A 20,391-nucleotide genomic window follows, 5' to 3' on the forward strand; every position below is an offset into this window, starting at 1 on the left:
GATAGTCTTCTCATGAGCCAAAGAGGTGGGAAGAGGTGCTGGAAGGCACATTCCTGCTGTAAAAAAAGCCCTGAGTGTGACCAACTTTCTTCAGGTTATTGGGTAAAGATTGTAAACTTCCTCCAATTTCAGTTTTTAATATACAGTGGTACTTCTGGTTACAAACTTAATTCGTTCCAGAGGTCCACTGTTAACCTAAAACCGTTTTTAACCTGAGGTACTACTTTAGCTAATGGGGCCTCCTGCTGCCACTGCGCCACCGCCACGCAATTTCTGTTCTCATCCTGAGCTAAAGTTCTGTAACCCGAAGTGTTGGTAACCCGAGGTGTTTGTAACCCGAGGTACCACTGTATTTACACTGATAAGAATTCATATAAAGTATCGTATCTGTAGAATTATTTTGAAGATATATTATGGAAATGGTTGGGACTTAATTTAGAACAGGATTTCAATGGAACAAGCATGGCTAACTTTGCCAATATAATGCCAATGTTTTCCTGTAAATGGATCAAAAGCTTGAAATCACCTTACCCATGTCTCAACAAATACCCCAGAAAACGTAATCCAGCTGTACTTTGAAACTTCATTCTTCTTAAGACATTGACTGTTTCTGCATGTTCCAAGAATGAATCTAGAAACAACAGATTGGCAGGATTCTGGCAAATTTCCTGTTTTTCCACAGTATAAACAATGATGAAGATGAAAAGAGAGTTCAGATGCTAAATATCCAGTGTCATTTCCTGTTTAACACACCCTCTGAAAACAATAGTTATTGTGAAAATAATATCAGTTAACCTTCGAGATGTAATTTGACAATAACTGAAAGAGGGCTGCTTATTGTCTTGGATTTTAAAATTCAAACCAGTTTCAAACATTATCTGATGTAAATATATGAATGCTTTATACCGAGGCTATCAGTCCATCTAGCTCATTCTTTTGTGCTGTGATTGGCAGGAGTTCTCCAGGTTCTTGTTTAGAATTCAGGTACGTGAGAATTTCTGAGGATAGCTGTATTTACCATTGTGACTAGAAACATTAAAAATAGAAGAAAATTCTATGTTCTATGGTGGCAGCAGTGCTTCTCATAATGGTAGCCAGAAGCTGGCCACAGTATCATATTTTATATTATTCAAGTCTCATTTTCCATCTACCCACTTTTTCAGGTTCCTTTCTGCATTGCCCTCCTCCTAATATTCTGCCTCCGTAAGATTTTAATCCCAGTTAAATTGACAACTTTCCTTTTCCTCATGGTAACTGGATTGCAAACTTCTATAAGTTCCCTGAGGAACCAAACATTTCAAGATATCACACCAGCTCAGTTGATAAATGTGAAAGACTTCACTGTCATGACTCCAATTCAGTATTGATTCCAAAATTGTTGTCTTCCTTCTGTAATCTTATTTTTCCTATTTAAATCAGTTTAAAAATTGCTACCAGCTAATAAATTACCAGTTATTAAATATGGTATTTTTTCCTTCAATTTCTGGCTTATATATATACCCCCCCCCGTATCAATTTATCAATTTTTTTCTGTAGAGAGCTCTGCTAAAGTGTAAGCTACATATAGGATCAAGTTTTCATTTTGGTCTGGCATAAAATGTATGCAGAATGTTATTTAATACATCATCTATATATACACACTAAAATGAAATAGCACCTTTTCAGTTTTAGAATAATAAATAGCCATGATTGATTCACTGAATATTATAGGGCTTAATTTATCCTCTAAGAACCTCAGATTGCTACTGAGAAGTGTTAGCATAAAGAATAAAGCAATTGACTGTATCAATAACTAATATCAAGTTTTACAAAAAGTGGAAAAAAAGACTGTTGAGGAAGGGCTTGATGGAAAATGAAAGCCATTAAATGCAAACCTCAATCTTTATGACCAATTAGTCAGATAAAATTTCCACATTATTTATTTAGCGCTGTAAGGTCTCAACCATTAATGGAGAGACATGAGAAAGTGATAGATGTTGGTTTGACTTTATAATGAATAATACAAACAGAATGGGTTTTGGGTTTTTAAACTGTCACCATATATTTCCCAGTGTATAGCACGCATAGAGCTGCTTACCCACTTTTGGTGCAATGTTTTGCTGAGTTAGGCTCCTTCAATTCCAATGAAGTAAGGATGCAGGGTATTTTTGTCTGTGCATGAAATATATAGAAACCTACGAAACACAGGAAACTTGTCTTATACTGAGTTAGTATAAGTTAGGTGGCTGGTTCATAAAACTCCTTATTAGCTGTACCAGTGGTAGGGGACCTCTGGGATCTGGGCTAGCCTTGGCCCACCAGGATTCTAATTTTGTCCATGAGCTATTTTAGTGAAACTACGCCTGTCTGTCAATCAGGTGACAGCTGGTTCACTGGGCATAGTCAGTCCCTGCAGATGAGAGTATTTAACCCAGGCATCCCCAAACTTTGGCCCTCCAGATGTTTTGGCCTACAACTCCCATGATCCCTAGCTAACAGGACCAGTGGTCAGGGAAGATGGGAATTGTAGTCCAAAACATCTGGAGGGCCAAAGTTTGGGGATGCCTGATTTAACCCCTGTTCCTCTCAGCTGATGGGCAGTGAGATAAATCCTGCTTGGTCACTGTCTGTCCCCCACTAGGAAACTTCAGCAGCTGGAGAACACCACACACCTGGCAGTTTGCCTGTGTGGATGAAAAATATCTGGGCAAAATGGTAGCCAATCCTTGGTCTGCACTGACTGACAATGATTCTCCATGGCTTCCAACAGGAGTCTTTCTTAGCCTGAGAATTCTTTTGCTTGTAATGCATGTGCTCTGCCACCGAGTTATGGTTTTTCCTGCTCTCAGTTGTCATTAACCAAAACTCTGCTCACCATTCTAATCTTGTCTGCCTAATAACTGTTCTTCTTCTAAATGGGAACTTTTTAAAAGGAACTGGTACCCCTCCCCCCAATGTAAATTGTATCTTTTGCATGCTGTCTCTGCTTTCAAACGTTGCACAGAGTGCACTGATGTTGGCGTGGTGCAGCAGACACAATCCCATTTCTCCATGTGCTCTCTGTAAGTGGTGGTAACAGTTGAAGGATGCAATTGATTATGCAACATTCAGGATAACTAACATGCTTTATGTCCTTAATGACTAAAAGTGGTTAAATCTCTCTTCTTTTGATTTGTTTCTGTTCTCAGGTTCTAACTCACAATTGTCCTACAGCATTACTTCTGGAGATAGCCAAAGCCAATTTAACATCAACAAAAATGGGATTCTAAGCACCAGGAAGCCTTTGGACCGTGAAAGCCAATCTTTCTACAGTCTTATTGTTCAAGTCCATGATATGGCTCCTCTTCCAGCCTCCAGATACACAAGCACAGCACAAGTATCTATCATTCTGCTAGACGTGAATGACAACCCTCCGAGTTTTATCTCTCCTAAGTTGACCTATATCCCAGAAAATACACCTATTGACACCATAGTTTTCAAAGCCCAAGCAACGGACCCAGACAGTGGTCCAAACAGCTACATTGAGTACAATCTACTAAATCCTTTGAGAAACAAATTCACTATTGGTACGATTGATGGAGAAGTAAGGCTCACTGGAGAACTGGACAGAGAGACAGTTTCTAATTACACCTTGACTGTAGTTGCCATGGACAAAGGTCAACCACCTCTGTCTTCATCTACTGATGTAGTTGTGATAGTCCTTGACATCAACGATAACAATCCCATCTTTGCTCAACAATTATACAAAGTTGAGATTGCGGAAAATATTCTAACTGGGACAGACGTGGTTCAGGTGGTTGCTGCAGATGGAGACGAGGGTTCCAATGGGCAAGTTCGCTATTCCATCATCAGTGGAAATACTAACAATGTATTTCGGATTGACTCTGTCACAGGAGTAATAACTGTAGCTAAACCTTTGGACCGAGAGAAGATGCCTTCTTATGCATTAACAGTTCAGTCAGCTGATCGTGGAAGTAGCCCGCGGTTTGATACCACTACAGTCAGCATTATTCTGAGGGATGTAAATGATTATATTCCTACATTTGAACTCTCTCCCTATTCTGTAAATGTCCCAGAAAACTTGGAAACATTACCAAAGGTCATTCTCCAGGTTAGTATGTGTGAGAAAGTAATAAGTAGTGCATAATAGGCAACAACTTCATAATCAGAGTAACCTGTTCTTGGATGTCAGCCGTCAATTTTGTATTTTGCTGCACATATCATGCGCTGCCATAGCTGCCAAGTTATCCCTTTTTAAAAGGGATTTTCCCTTATGCTGAATAGGCTTCCTCGCGAGAAAAGGGAAAACTTGGCAGCTATGTGCGCTGCAAGTTTTAAGTAGCTCCTTTCATGAGCAGAATGACTTCCACTTGCACAATGGGATTCCCTCCTGCTTTCTTCCTTGCACCTCCAACTATTCTGTTTCCCCAAACCATGGGAGCATACTGTATTTGGGGTCAACGCAGGTAGGAGGACAAGGTGGGAGAGTCCCATTGCACAAGTGGAAGTTGTCTCATCTGCACAAGTATTTGGTTTGATACCACCATATACAGTTAAATATATAATGGCTTGATTTTGTTTGCATAATTTTAAGATAGCTTTAGCCCTTGACAGTGCATTAAACAGAAACTAAATAGCATTTTTATTATCTTGACCCCGTCTTTTTTATATATATAAATAAGCCTCTCATTTTCACCCCTTTTCTTTATTCACTCTGTTTTTTGCTTTGCAGTAATTTTTTTGCTGAAGTTACTGAAGTGTTATTAAATCTTTTTTAAAAAAATATGGATGCATGCCTACCATTTGTTTTCTAAATATCTACGTTCAACCTTTTGTTGACAGCAGCAGCTGGCTGGGGGTGGGAATATAATTGGTATCTTTAAATGAATTGTTAAAGGTATGCCGGATCTTTTCATTGTTTAAATCAGTTTTAATAGATGTATCTGCTCCATCAAGCACAAGGCCACTTTTCCTTCGATATATGAAAAATAATTGTATGGCCAACAAAGCCACATTGGGTAGGGATTTGCAGTTATGTTGTGCTTCATTACTTCTATAGGTTGTAGCAAGGGATGATGATCAGGGCCCAAATAGCAAATTGACCTATCTTCTTATTGGTGGAAATGAAGATGGGGCCTTTACGCTCTCAGCCAATGGGGAGCTCCACCTTGTGCAGAGCTTGGACCGAGAAAAAAAGGGGCAATATAACATGCTGATCACAGCGGCAGATTCAGGTAAGCCAAATCAATTATTTATCCAGGTTGCACAGCCCTATTTCAGTACCAAGAGAAATAGTCTTATATTTAAAGAAATGATGAAATACAAAACTAAGCATCCCTTTCTGTTCAGGGGGATGATGATAAATTGATAACACCCTTGTGATGGAATCCTGATTCCACTAAAGCCAGCTACAAACATTAAGGCTGCAATGCTATACCCTTACCTGGGACTAAGCCCCAGTGAACTTAATGGTACTTACGTCTGAGTAGACATGTATTAGATTGCACTGTAAAAGATCTATGCTCTCAAAATCTGGATTTAATATTTAGTTTTAACTTCCATGGTCCTTGTTTTATTGATTTGCTACCTCTGTCACCATCACTTAGTAGCTTCTCTGCCCGTGCAGGAACTGGTCATTTGTTTTTGTTTTTTCCCAAGGTTGGAAATAATGCAAGTTGAAATAAGATAGAGAAAAACTAAGTATAGAATGCTGCATTCCTGTAAGCACCGTGAAAGTTATCCTGTATTTTACTGGCAACTGCTATCAGTTACACGTTTTATGTCCTCTGTGTTAGAGGATTTTTCTTTCTAGCTTTTGCACTGGGGAGCCCAGGAGATAAAAGATGTGGTTGTCAGTGGTGTGGTAGCTGTAGTTTTCTGGAGTGTGTACAAGGATAAAAACTGAAGCATTTTGCTTTTGGCACATAAAGAAAGGGAAAGAGGAGCAGCAGCAAATGAACTGGAACATAGGAATCTGTGTTATACTGAGTAAGTCCATTGTTCCTTCTTGCTCAGTATCGTCCAGTGACCCTCCAGGATTTCAGGCAAGAGTCCTTCCTAGTCTTCCCTGGAAATGCCAGGAATTAAACCTAGAACTTTCTACATGAAAAACATATGCTCTACCACTGAACTGCACTAGGGTGAATCATTACAAACACAGAGATCTGGCTGTGTTGATAACTGGTCTCTTCCATCTTGTGGCCATTCCACACAGATATAAAAAATATTTACTATTTTCCAGTGGCCCAGTGAATTTAGCCTCTTTATGGAATAGAAACATATGTAGCAGCAGCAGCAGCAGCAGCAGCAGCAGCAGCAGCATACTGTGTAAACAGAGCTCCATCTAAGAAGCCAAGTTTCCAAATGGGTCCTCAACATAGCTGCCAAGTTATCCCTTTTTTAAAGGAATTTTCCCTTATGCTGAATAGGCTTCCTCGTGAGAAAAGGGAAAACTTGGCAGCTATGGTCCTCAAGTCTTTTGTGTAGCATTTAGCTGTGTTAATAGAAACCTCCTCATGTGTCCCAAATGAAATGTACTGGCATGGTAAAAATCTAGGGTACCCCAGGACAGGGCTCTTAGAACTTTAATAGTTTTGTAGAAGAGGGCACTGAAGTTTACATAACAAGATAAAGGTAAAGGGACCCCTGACCATCAGGTCCAGTCGTGACCAACTCTGGGGTTGCGCGCTCATCTCGCGTTACTGGCCGAGGGAGACGGCATACAGCTTCCAGGTCATGTGGCCAGCATGACAAAGCCGCTTCTGGTGAACCATAGCAGCACACGGAAACACTGTTTACCTTCCCGCTGTAGCGGTACCTATTTATCTACTTGCACTTTGACGTGCTTTCGAACTGCTAGGTTGGCAGGAGCTGGGACCGAGCAACGGGAGCTCACCCCGTTGCAGGGATTCGAACTGCCGACCTGATCGGCAAACCCTAGGCTCTGTGGTTTAACCCACAGCGCCACCCATGTCCCCTACATAACAAAATACATCCACTTAAATGTTCTCTTCTACTATTAAAAGTGCAAAAGCCCTGTTTTCGAAATCTTCACATGTATCTCCATATATGTGGTTGTGTTTGGAGCAGATATCCCAATGGGTAGAGTGAGATAGTATGAGCTGATACTGGAAGGTGTTCATAGACATTTCCCAGTGATTGTTGGTTTGGTTGACATTGTTTCCAGTTCACACACAAAAATACATCATACAGTGGTACCTCGGGTTACAAACACTTCAGGTTACAAATTCCGCTAACCCAGAAATAGTACCTCAGGTTAAGAACTTTGCTTCAGGATGAGAACAGAAATCGCATGGCGGTGGCGCGGTGACAGCAGGAGGCTACATTAGCTAAAGTCGTGATTCAGGTTAAGAACGGACCTCTGGAACGAATTAAGTTCTTAACCAGAGGGACCACTGTACTCCAGTGAACCGAATCTTACTGAAATAAAGAAGAAGAAGCTATAAACTGCATATCTGGAATTGTTTGAAGGGTTTTTTGCCACGTTTTTGACTTCCAAACTCATGGGGACAAAATAGACAAAGGGACTACCCTTGAGTAAGCAACTGTGTCTCAAATAAGCTACAATGAGGATCCGCATTTATTGTACATAGTAGCCCTTAAAAATATTTATTTAATGCCTTCTAAGCATCACTTCTATTTTTAAGCTTGTGTAATTCGCACAGTTTTCAACCGAGATAACATGGCAGAATTTCTCTGCAGCAAGCAAAGTCGAGTGTGCCAAAACCATGAAAAAGGGCAGCTTGTCAAAAACTAACACTCATCCATACAATCTCTGAAAATAAATCATGCAATAGATATTACCTCACGGGCCTTGGTTTGGTTTTTATTACCTGGGGGTGGGGTGGGGGAATGCTGGTTGGTTATTTTCAGGAATGTACTTCCTTACAAAGAAACCAGATTTTAAAATTTATAAGTTGTGCGTGTGCTTTTCAAAAATAGAGCACCATATGAAGGGAAGGGCAAAGTCTTAGTTGCCTCATTGTTTTCTTTCTCTGATTGCACCCGTAATGTAGTAGTATACACATACTCCACACATGTGGTGTGATGGCAAACATGGAGGCAAGTGTCTTTTGTGTCTCTAGGTAGACAGATGGGTGATAGAACAGGACATGTAGAAATCCTTCAAGTCTCAAACTCTCCACCATCCTGACTCAATAAATAAGCAGCAACAGTAACACCAATGTCCCACCAAACATGTTACTTAACAAAATCTATATCACCCAAATGTCTGTCTACACACACACACACGATTTATTAGTCTTCATGTTTGACATCAATGTAGGTTTATGTGGACAGTGGCTCCATAGCTCTATCTAACCACACATTCTGCTACTTAGCTTGCAGATATGATGCTCCTGGGGTTGGCTTGTTACATCATACTTCTTTGGTCTAGAAAAACTGAGGACCTCTGTCCACCAGGCTCCTTGGTATGGAGGTCACTCACTCACATTGATGATGGACTTCAGATACAAAGAGGTTAGATATCTCTGTGTGAAGTGGGGAGAGCTTACATGGAACTTTGTAGGCACTGAGTTTTAGTAAACTTCTGCAAACCCACGTATCACAGACCGTCTCAAAACATAGAGAGTTTTTCCTGCATTCTTATCCCTCAATGGTTTCTAGGAGCAGCTGCCATTCCAGTGTGGCTTGTGTAAAAGGGTCCTTGCAGATCAGCTGCGCACATAGCCACAACTGCTAGCTGATTGCAGAATTCTTTTTGGTGTTAACCATGAGATATGCTTTATTGAGTTCCTTTCTCTTCCGCCATTCTCTTTATCTCACTCATTTGTAAGCTAGACAAGGCACTGTCTGCAGGTGTCCCTCAAGCATTCCAGCTGTTCTGCTTTGCAAACATATCCCTAGGCAATGGTTGCATGCCTTCTTGCTTTCAGAGATAGTATCCTCCCCACAATTCAATTAACAGGAAAACTGAAGAAGTCAATCACATAGTGGCCACTATAGTACTGTATGTTCATTTTGGAGCCTGGGTGATATATCTTACCATTTGCAAGCTATGCAAAACAGCAATTGAAATGAGGTAATGGCTGTTTTTCTACTGCTCCTCTCCTTCTCTCACCAACCTTCAGTTTTTATTTCTAAATTTAAGGCATAGGACTTCCCACAAATAATCTTTGGGGCTGTAGTTTCCCCTCTCAGTGCTACAAATCCCTAGCATCTTTAATAAACTTCAGTGCCCAGAGTTTTGGGAGGAAGCCATATGTTTTAAATGTGCGCTGGATGTGCTTTAAAGGCTTGGTGTAAATCTGCCCTTTGTGTAACATTATTTGTTCCCATGGCCTGGTCAGCTCAGGGTAGCTGCACAAAAAAGTCAGCCCACACCATGCTAGTATGTTTGGGAATGATGAGCCACTGCCACCAGAACAGGCAGGCTGCTGAGATGGTGGTTCATATGGGCCTTTAATCTGAGGTCCAGTCCTTAGCAGCACAAATATACAGTGAAATCCTATGAAGTTGGAAACTCAGCCACAACCGTTATGTCATAATGAAGAAGCAGTTTCCCATTGCTAGAGTGACCTGTATCATAGTCTATAAAGGGAAGATGCAGTTATTAGATGTGAATGTCTAGTAACATGGCATGCAACTATTTGAAGTCAAGGGAAGAGTGAGATTTAATGAACATATAATTAATGGATTTGCCTTACCATTGAAAAAGAGCACATTTTCTTTCTAAAGGTATTATTGTCTTTGCACAAAGTGAAATAAGTCAGTTTTATTGTATTCAGATTTGAGTACCTCTACCTTTGTGTGTGTGAGAGAGAAAATGATGGGGGGAAAGAAGCTTTCCTGGAAATAAAACAAATAAATAATGCCATATGTTGAAAGTCAAAGATGAGCGAAATGGCAGTGTGCCACCCCAGAAAGCGGCAGCTTTTATCCTCACTTTTTCATCTTTGAACATTTTTTGGAGAAATGTTGGCTTCCATTCTTGCTTTTATTAATTGCCTGACTATAGAGTAGCACATCTGGATCCTTACTAGCAGCCTTGGCTTGCCATCTGAGTGAACTATGGTTTTTCCTCCTCCTCTCCCCCCCCTTCTGCCACCCTGCACATTTATGAGGCAGAACAGCCTGTTACCTGAAGAACTCCTTCAACCAACTTGCTCTGATTAGAACCTTAAAAGCCTGCACTTGCCAGATTAGTTGTTCCTTACTTTCTTTGTTTAAAAGTGGGATGGATCTTTTCTACCTTTGCAGACTTATCGCTTGGTATTTCTCTTTGCCGCTGCAAAATCTATCAAGATTTTTCTTTCTTTCATGCTTCCTTCTATGCCTAGAGAAGGGTTACATTTGTAGCTGCCTCACTGGCATGCTTTTTTTTCAGGCTTAAAATAAATCCAAACCATGCAGCTTCACAATCTTGATTTGTTACGCTTCTTTCCTCATAGTTAGCTCTGTTCCCTTAAGTGGTTTGGCAAATTACATATTTCAAGAAAGCTATTCTATTTTTCTTCACCCCACCCCACCCCCATTGCATTCCGTGCTGTGGTCTTCAAGCCACTTATTGCCTTTTAAAGCGTTCTGTGTAAATTCTAATGTTTACATATTCCTACAGAATTATTTTGCTCTACATCATAGTCCTGTTTCTACTTTGTATCTCCTCCTAGCATCGCTAACAGAGTCACTATAGGAACATCCATGACCTTAGTTTCCAGCAGATAAAAGCAACATAGGAACTTGCCTTATATTAAACCAGGCCTTTGGTCCACCGAGCTCAGAACTGTCTACACTGACTGGCAGCAGCTCTCCAGGATTTCAGGCAGATGCCTGGAAATGCCAGGGATTGAACCCAGTGCATTCTGCATGTCACTCAACTATGGCCTTTTCTCTGTGTGTAAGATTTGTATTATTTTTCTAAGGAGCTCAAGGTGGCCTATACGGTTCCCCACATTTATGTTATCCTCACAACAACCCCATGAGGTAGGTTAGGCTAAGAGGCATCAACTAGCCAAAGGTTACCCAATGAGCTTCATGGCTGAATGGGGATTTGAACCCTAATCTGCCAACTCCTAGTCCGACACGCTAACCATTGTACTTCCCATTATGTCAACCTACCCCCTGCCTCCTGCCACTTGGTTGGGGGACATCAGTAGATGGGGGTCTGCTCTATACATGCAGGTTCCCAAGAATGTGGAACCTTGATAGTGCATTCTCAGTGCTGTTTTATTTAACTCTAATAGCAGATGCTCGTTGAGCAGTGTGGTGATGTGCAAAGCAAATTTCCCAACTTAAACATTTCCTCAAAAATTTCCTATCAACAATGCTCTCACACTGCTGATTAAACAGAATGCTACAACTTATAAATTGAAAGTCTGTGAGTTAATTCTTCAGCTCCAAGGCTAAAGAAAACTTAATTGCTAGGATAAGACCAGTAAAACCTGAACATATGGCAAGGAATACTTATCCTGTTGGTTAATCTTCAAGAGTCAAACAGGGTGTTTTTAAAGCATAATTCAATAACAAAGAAAAGGCAGGCTTACTGTGGGTTATGCAGAAGTCATTAAGGGGCAAGACTGGCTTAATCAGTGGTTTCTTAAATAACCTGATTTCCTAGTCTTCTAACAGCAATAACTTTTCCAAAGAGTTAAGTGATTTTCATATATATTTAAACTTTGGGTTGTTGTTGTTGTTTTTTAAAAAATTGCAATGCAAAACCCACATTCCTGAAGCCCTATACTTAACAAGAGGATGTCACCCTTCACAAAATTTATGTGTATTCTTTTTGTGCCCACGGACCATAGGAAAGGGTATAGAAAAGCATGGTGAATCAAAAATCTGCACCAAGCTGAAACAATCCATGTAGGTTTCACATTCCACTTTGACTATGAATATGAATTATAGTCTATACTTGACCTTCTAAATGCACTACACATATTTTTAGTATCACTTCAAAGTGCGCATTGTCTTGACTTGATATTTTGAAAGGAGATATAACATCCAAAGTAAAATCATCTGGCTACGATCAGATACTGTGCAATATGGGTCATATCAACAATAATTTTCACATAGTTATCACTTCATAGATTTGGATGGCAGCTTTGCTGCATAGACAGATGATCTGCTAGCCTGTCCATTCCAAGCAAGAATTTCAAGCTCCCGACTTTCCAGGGATTTGTATTGCCCAATATTGCTTTGCTTTCCAGATAAGGACATAGATAATTAGGAGCCTGATCGAAGCCCTCACTGTTTTCTTTTTTGATAATAGTCTGTTTTGAATTCTGAGTTGCAGAATTGTAAAACAGCTACCGTTTTCATTATGCTAAAGTGTGGTTTACACATAACTCTGCAGTTACATGGGGGCCACTTGAAAGTCAAACATATGATGTGCAACATGTCAGGCAATTCATGTACAGAATAGCCACATGGATCTGGCAATTAGTATCATACCGTGTTTCTCATATTATAAGACACGTCTTATATTTATTTTTTCCTCAAAAAAAAAACACCATGGCTTATTTTCAGGGGGTGTCTTATTTTTTTCCTCCTCCTCCTCCTGCCGTGGCCGGCATTGCTGCTGCACCTATCACTATGCCTTATTTTCGGGGTATGGCTTATATTCCTTGAATGCTTAAAAATTCTGCTATGGCTTATTTTATGGGTATGTCTTAAAATATGAGAAACAGGGTAGTTACAGACTGTTCAAATACACAAAGGCACTTTGTTTCAGAACATTCAGATCATTACAGTCCTTAGCATATAGTGGCTCAGGCTGTATTCAGACAGCACTTTATTCTGTTTTGCTGACTTGTCCTTGCTTGATCATTTCTGCATTTTATGTGATCTTTCACAAAGTGTAAAAGTCACTTCTGGGAATTTAGCAGAACATTGTGGAAGTTCAGTGTTTCATTTCCATGTCAATTGCTTTTTGGAGTGGCAGATGCCTGCACAGTTTGCCATTAGTTTTCTGGGATTTCATTTTAATCTTTAGAACTGTCACTTTGATTCTGAAGGGAGTAATATCTTCATTACTTCCAAAAATAAAAAAAACCACCCATCAATCTAAATACATTTACTTGGATCCACTGAAACAAAAAAAGATGCAAGTCCAAGTAAAGGTTTTTATGGTTGAGGAAGAAAACTGTACGTAGGGTTCACCATTACTATTGCTGGCCTGAAAACTGGACGACAACTGCAATCATAGGCACACTTACTCGGCAGTGAACCTCGTTAAATTCTGAGTAACTTATTTTTGCATGAACATTGAGGATCATCAGGGCATGTCAGCAAGATTTGTGTGAATTAGGCATCCTGGTACCTTCCAGATAAGAACATTAAGAGGAGCCCAACTAGTTCGCCATCCTGTTCTCATAATGGCCATCCAGATGCCTGAGGGAAGCAAGGATCAAACAAGATCCAAGCACAAGAGCCCTCTCCTTTCCTGTGGTTTCCAGCAACTGGCATTCAGAAGCATTCCATTGTGCAGGCAGAGCCAGGGGCGTAGGAAGATAGGGGTGGTGGGGGCGGGGCGTGCTGCATGCAGGGGTGGGGCATGCATTTTGGGGGCGGGCAGCTGCGATGGCGCCCCTGGGATTGCGCTGCCTGGGGCGCCCAGCCCCCACCACCCCTATCTTCCTACGCCCCTGGACAGAGCATAGCCACCATAGCTACTAATATAGCCTTTGTCCCCAGATATTGGACTACTGTTCTCATCATCCCCAGCCAGACTCATCAATGGTCAGGAGATATAGTCCAAGGACATCTAGAGGCACCAGGTTGCCTACCGCTTTTGATCAGACTAAGAGTGAGTAAGTTTTGAGGACTAGAAAGCTGCTTTTTTATGCTGGGCTGGAGGACCTGCTGTACAGTGTTGCCTGTTTTCACAGATTCCAAACTTCCATGTTTGTAATTTAAAGATGCGTTTTTAATGGAAAATTTTATGCTTAGGGGGAGAAAACACTTTTGGCATTATGGAACCACAGGAGCAGTATTTTTTAACTGACAAATTTCAAGGAGCAGTATTTTTTTTAACTGACAAATTTCATGGTGACAAAAAACAACAACTCTTTGGGGGTCAAATGTGGCCCGTGGGCAATGGGCTAGCCACCCTTGGCTTATATATTGACTGGTGGTTTGTTTGTTTTTTGTAAGTGCTGGTTTTCTAAAATATTTCCAGAAAACAGAGGAGGCAAGAGACATGCTTACCTGAACCTTGTTCCCTGTGACCTTGAAACTTTGTTTTTCTGTCCAGTGAAATTTCAAGCAGGGTGTTTCAGCCATTTTCAGAATATGCTAAAACTCAGTGGCATTGAGGTATATGTGCAGGGTAAGCTATCATCATTGAGGGAAGCATTCTACATAAACTATGCTTAAATGCACTCAATATATTGTTATGTATGATCCAGGGTGTTGAACTAGTCTGTGCAGAGGTTGCCTGAGAGCAGGAGTCCTCTGTCAGCTGGCAGACATGCATCCGGACAGCAGATCCTTTGTGCAGCAGGCATGGAAAGAGTTAAGCCTTCCCTCTTGCCCCCTGTTGCTTCTCTGCCCAAAATAGTCACAGCCATACTAGCTTTTCTCTAACAAAAAGTGGCAGTCCAGATTTTGTTACACCTATTGGCATGCTCTTATTCATTGGCACTCACTGGATGACCAATTTCAGTCATCAAATTAATCTGGTTCACTGCAGGTCAGTGTTTGTGTATTGTTCTCATCTCTCTTTGCAAGCAGCAAACCCTTTACTTGATAATACAAGATTCAAAGCTTTTCCTATGTGACTTCATATTCTGAGAGTTCCAGAGGATCTTCTTTAAAAAACAAAAGTGACCTTGCTCTTTGCATGGATTTGACTTTCTAGCTCTGTGACCTGTGACATGTTCATGTGTGAGATAATAAATGAAGAGTGGCATATCCAGTATTAGTATTGTAACTTGGGTAACCTCTAGCATTTCAAATATCTTTCCCCCCCTAGGAAGTCCTGCCCTTACTGGTACTGGAACTATTGCTGTCAAAGTAGATGATGTCAACGATAACGTCCCCAAATTTGCCTTTAATATGTATTCCAAAACCATTCCGGAGGACGCACCCACAGGGACAGACGTTTTGCTTGTAAACGCCTCTGATTCCGATGCATCAGTGAATGCTATCATCAGGTATGTTGCGCTTGTGGTGCTTCCGATGCTGTTTAATTTAGGTCCTGTTTCCTTTCCATGCTTTGGGAACAAAGGGTTTTGTCTTGCATTGTTCACAAATACAACATGGTTCAGGACTGGCCTAAGACTTTTTGCTGCTTGAGATGAAACTGAAAAAAATGTCCTTCCTTCTGGTGTGCTAAGTACCCAAAGCCAGTTAACCTACTTTAGTATCTGAGGCAAAAAAAATTCCAATAAAATTATAATAAATTAAATCACCAAAAATCTGCTGCCGCCATTTTACCTTGCCTAATGGTTGGTCCACCCTGGTTTGGTTTGTGACAGACAGAGAAATGAACGAGATGAAATAGCTCTGTATTTAAGCCACTTGACTTAGGTGGGCTGAAAAAACACTGGGTTGTATCCAATAATGGCTTTGTCACAAGAGTGTTTAGAAGCTGATCCCTAACTTTTCATTTAGTAAAAAGCTTTAGAATTGCTGGCCAACCTATTTCTCTTGCTCTTACTGAGCAAGTTCCGACAAAGTTCAGCATAAAACGGAAGAATCTGTGTATGGCAATTGAACTGATTCCTTTGTGCCACTCAGCTTCTGAAAAGTCATGATTCGCTGGATTGGTTTTATGCATAGCTGCCAAGTTTTCCCTTTTCTCGCGAGGAAGCCTATTCAGCATAAGGGAAAATCCCTTAAAAAAGGGGATAACTTGGCAGCTATGGTTTTATGGCAAAATGGCTTGCACATTTCTATCGACATCTCCAAGTTTTACCAGAAAATCCTATTGCTAGCTATAAGCAAGAAAAAATTGAGAGGTTAAGTGTCAGTGGCAGCCTGAGCAATTTGCTCAGAGGAGTGATGCGTTCCTAATGGAATGCAGAGAGATTCATGTTTGTTGCCAATCATCACTACATGCCACTCAAGAAACCAGAATAGGCCCTTTTTCAAGTGGTTTCAAGGAGTATAAATATTGGTTATTGTTGCATAAAAGGCACAAACTAAGCTAAACAACTCACTACACTTTTTCTTTTCGTTTGAAATTCAAATTAGCTTTTTTCAATAAGAAAAATATAAATCATAATTGTTTGTAGCTATTAAAGTACAAGAGAAATAAAAACAACTTTAAAATATCAAAACACTGTAATTTTCTTCCCTTTTTTGAGCTCTCCCACCCTTGCCATCTGCCAGGTGTGCCTGATAAGCCTCCAATAAGATTAATAAAATATGACATAATAATGTTTTTTATTACATGTCATTTTTCCCATGGAAATTTACATTTTTGAGAAGTTTTATAACCATGTGAAAATGGCATCGCAAAATAGAGATGGCTGTTACTTTCACTTCCTAGGATTTAAAAAATATATATACATCTAAAGAGATTCTCTGCACAATCCTATTTTATTATTCTTACCCTGTGGCCCTAAAAATACAGAGGTCAGGTATCAACTTTTATGCAGATTTGTAGTAATGCAGTTTCACAATTCTGTGCAACAAAACTTTTTTTAAAGGCTCAGATGCATAGTGCATATACACCAGAAACTGTGCATTCAGAATTGTTGGCCCAATTTTATGGAACTTCCAGCTGAGGTCAGACACGCCCCTCCTGGTTTAAATTCTTCTGCCTCCTGAAGGCCTTAAAAAAAAAGCAAGTATTTTAATTGAATTCAGATTTTATAGTTTTAAGTGATTTTTATCTTTCTTGTATTGTGTTACCTGTACCACTTAGAGTCCATATCACTTGTCAAAATAAAATTAAAATACAACAAAAATATATGGAAACTTGAAAAGAGTTGATATATTACTATGGGGGAATTGGAATCAGGATTGCAGCCTTTGCGCATAAGCTTTTTTTAAAACAACAACAACCCCCCAAAACCAAAAACCTCCCATTAGCTTTTGAAAATATGCTCCAATTCAGAATGAAACTAAACATGGATTAAATGAATTATAAACCATGAGATACACAACCCAGAAAAGTTTGCACAGGTCATTAAAAAAGCCAAACCCATCAATAGGAGATTTAAGCAGGAAGCTTATGAAGATAGTGAACAGCATGGGTGTGGCCAGACTTTATGTTGGGGAGGGGCAGGCTTCATGCTGGGGGAGGAAGAACCTCAGTTAGTTAAGTATTTCTATTGATTTACTTAATTTAGGGGGGCAGCTGCCCCCCCGGCTATACCCATTGTGCACTGACTGGAGTGGTAACTTCATATCATTTTCAGTAGTATTCAGCCAGATTCAAAGTGTTAGAATGGCCTATACCTTTATACCTCCCACTGCAGCAGGAGAAGAGGTACAGTATATTCCTGCATATAAGACTACTTTTTAACCCAGGAAAATATTCTCAAAAGTCAGGGGTCGTCTTATACGCCGGGTCGTATCTCTTATACGTCGAGTATATCCCAAACTCTATATTTTACCTGGAAAAGTTGGGGGTCGTCTTATACACCCAGTCGTCTTATACGTCCATCTTCTTCTTTGTGTATAGCATTATAAACCTTAAGCCCTGGCTAGTTAAATCAGGTCGGGAAGACAGCGGGCAAGAGGACTGAGGAGGGAACAGGCATCAGAAGCCACAGCTGCCATATCTCCTATCACCACGGGGTAGTTAATGACAGATGACTGTTCTTCAGCTTCAAAGCAGGCAAACCTAAGGGAAAGTCATTCAGTGAATGTGTGCAGTGACCACATTTTTGAGGCTGAAGGGATTTTGATACTTTAGCAGTGCAGACAACCTTTTACCAAGTAGTCACAGAAAGACGATTAGTAGTTCATAGTAGTACTTTACAGAAGTGTCCTATTTTACAGAGGATAGTTCCTTTTAAAGAGAAAGGGCATAAGGAAGGAGAGAATAATCCTTGATAGTTTTAAACGGGAGTGAAGCAGTTATTACTGTTGCATCCCAGTTGCAATTGATTCAGTTCTGTGTGGCAGATTATCTACTTCGAAGGACTCTGTCAAGTGGGCGTGAAATTGACCCAATGTATAACTGTCTTTCCATGAGTCAAAACACATGGGATGCTATTCACCCTGGAAGTTATCACAATCAAGATCACCTTAGGAGCTGCAGCAAGGCTTAAAATATAATGCAGCAGAAGGTAGCCCTATCCTCATCCTAAGTCAGAATCCCCACATTTTGAAAGCCGAGGAATAGTTTGATAGCAGAATACTTCTGTCAGTCCCAGGTGTGATACTCTCACCTGAAAATCGTCTCTTGGGACTCAGTGAGGTGGAAAGTTTCTGTCTGTCTCTCTCCCTCCTCTCTCTATATAAACAAATAGCACTTCATTATGCAGTCATGACTTTTCTATTAAATAATAACTGAGCAATTATTTTGCTACCTAGGGCTTTTTCCTAGGATAAATTGCTGGTTATGACCAATTGCTATATTCACTCCATCTGTCTATAGGCAATATCTCAGGCATTTGATTGAAAACCACAAATAAAATATTTCTAAGTATTTATCATAATGTCAGGCTTCTGAATAATTCAAAATTGTGTTGTTGCTGCTTCAGTCGGGGATATCTCTGTGGAATAACTCATTTTGTATATGTGCAACATTAGTGTCCCTTTTGTGTTACTTGTGCAAAGGGGTATAACACACTATGGTGTGGCCCAAGGCACTATTTGATCCCCAGTGCTATTTGTGTGAAGCTTTTTAAACCCTGTGGGTGGGTGGTTCCCATGTCCAGGAGACAGGACAATTTATCTGTTCTGGATGGGGTTGCTTACCCTCAGAAGGAAAAGATGGATAGTCTAGAGGTGCTCCCAGACTCATCTTTGTCACTTGAAGCCGGTCTATATAAGGCAGGGCTTTGTCACTGGTGGTGCCCTAGATTACAGAGCTTTTTCTTATGGAGGCTTATATGATCACGGCACCAACAGGGTTTCATATGGTAAATCAAGACCATTCAGCCGCAATTATTTGTTGTTTTTATGTCCATATTCAGCTCTGTCATTTTATCACTGCTGGTGCTGTGATTATATTGTTTTGACTTTGCTTTTGTACCTTTGTTTTATATTGATGTTAATCTGCCTTGTAAATCCTTTTGGATGAAAGAGAATAATATAAATATTTTAAATAAATATAAGAAAAGGAAGAAGAGTTTGGATTTGATATCCCGCTTTATCACTACCCTAAGGAGTCTCAAAGCAGCTAACATTCTCCTTTCCCTTCCTCCCCCACAACTCTGTGAGGTGAATGAGGCTGAGAGACTTCAGAGAAGTGTGACTAGCCCAAGGTCACCCAGCAGCTGCATGTGGATGAGCGGAGACGCGAACCCGGTTCACCAGATTACAAGACTACCGCTCTTAACCACTACACCACATTGCTTGATTCCCTGTCTGTAGAATTTACAGTTTGTCAACATATAAAGCAGTATAGTTCATACTAAAATGGGTATTAAAAATGTCTCTCCCTCCTTGTACTTTTTGCAGCTATAGTCTCAGTGGTGGAAACTCACAGTTCACAATCAACCCTTCAACCGGGCAGATCATCACAAGTGCTCTGTTAGATAGAGAGGCGAAGGAGAACTACACTTTGATTGTCGTGGCCAAGGATGGTGGTTTCCCAAAGGCTCTTTCCAGTTCTACAAGTGTCCTTGTCACTGTTGCAGATGTCAATGATAATCCTCCCAAATTTCAGCACCACCCTTATGTCACTCATATTCCCTCACCAACAAGTTCAGGTATGTTAACTAAATCCTGTCCTAAATACCTGTTCACCTGCTTCACCTGTTGCCCGGTTCAACAGTTGCTTCAATTTTTTTTTTTGGGGGGGGGTGTCAATTATTATATTTCCTACTGTTTGCTTCTGGCCAGCTGAGGATCCTGAACTCCATGTGATCCAGTAGACATGGCGTAAAGGATCCTATGGTCATAGTGTCATAGGATCTATCACAGTTGGGAAATCTGACCAAAGGAAAATTCATCCCTTGCATTGACCTCAGTCTGAATTAACAGGGAAAGAATGAGCACAACAGCCCACTACAGAGGCAACTGGTCTAGCACCCTTTTGCTAGACATGACCAGTGCATTATGACAAAACAAGCACCCATTACCACTCATGAGATCCCAGCACAGTAGCAAGTTTTGGTATCATAACCTGTTGTGTGAACTACGTAAATTCCAAAATGTTGCCTTCCATGCTGCATTGCATTCAGTGAGATTTAAATCCACTTTGGCACCATTGTCTGCATAAATATACCATTGGTCAAGGATGCCTATAACATCCTAAATATCTCCTAAGTATGAACAATACATCTGCTAGTGATTGTAATTTATTTATTT

At 40.4% G+C, this 20,391-nt stretch overlaps 1 protein-coding gene across 1 annotated transcript in view; it reads left to right on the plus strand.

Annotated features, from left to right (window-relative positions):
* The window catches only part of FAT4 (FAT atypical cadherin 4), a 135,926-nt gene that overhangs the window by 76,460 nt on the left and 39,075 nt on the right, over window positions 1-20,391 (plus strand). The window contains exons 5-8 of the mRNA XM_035111643.2: window positions 3,168-4,090; window positions 5,039-5,213; window positions 14,930-15,110; window positions 19,540-19,790. Coding sequence (XP_034967534.2) covers window positions 3,168-4,090; window positions 5,039-5,213; window positions 14,930-15,110; window positions 19,540-19,790 — 1,530 coding nt within the window. The remainder of the gene's footprint in view (window positions 1-3,167; window positions 4,091-5,038; window positions 5,214-14,929; window positions 15,111-19,539; window positions 19,791-20,391) is intronic.

Source organism: Zootoca vivipara, chromosome 9, assembly GCF_963506605.1.
Source record: "Zootoca vivipara chromosome 9, rZooViv1.1, whole genome shotgun sequence".
NCBI classification, from domain to species: Eukaryota; Metazoa; Chordata; class Lepidosauria; order Squamata; family Lacertidae; genus Zootoca; species Zootoca vivipara.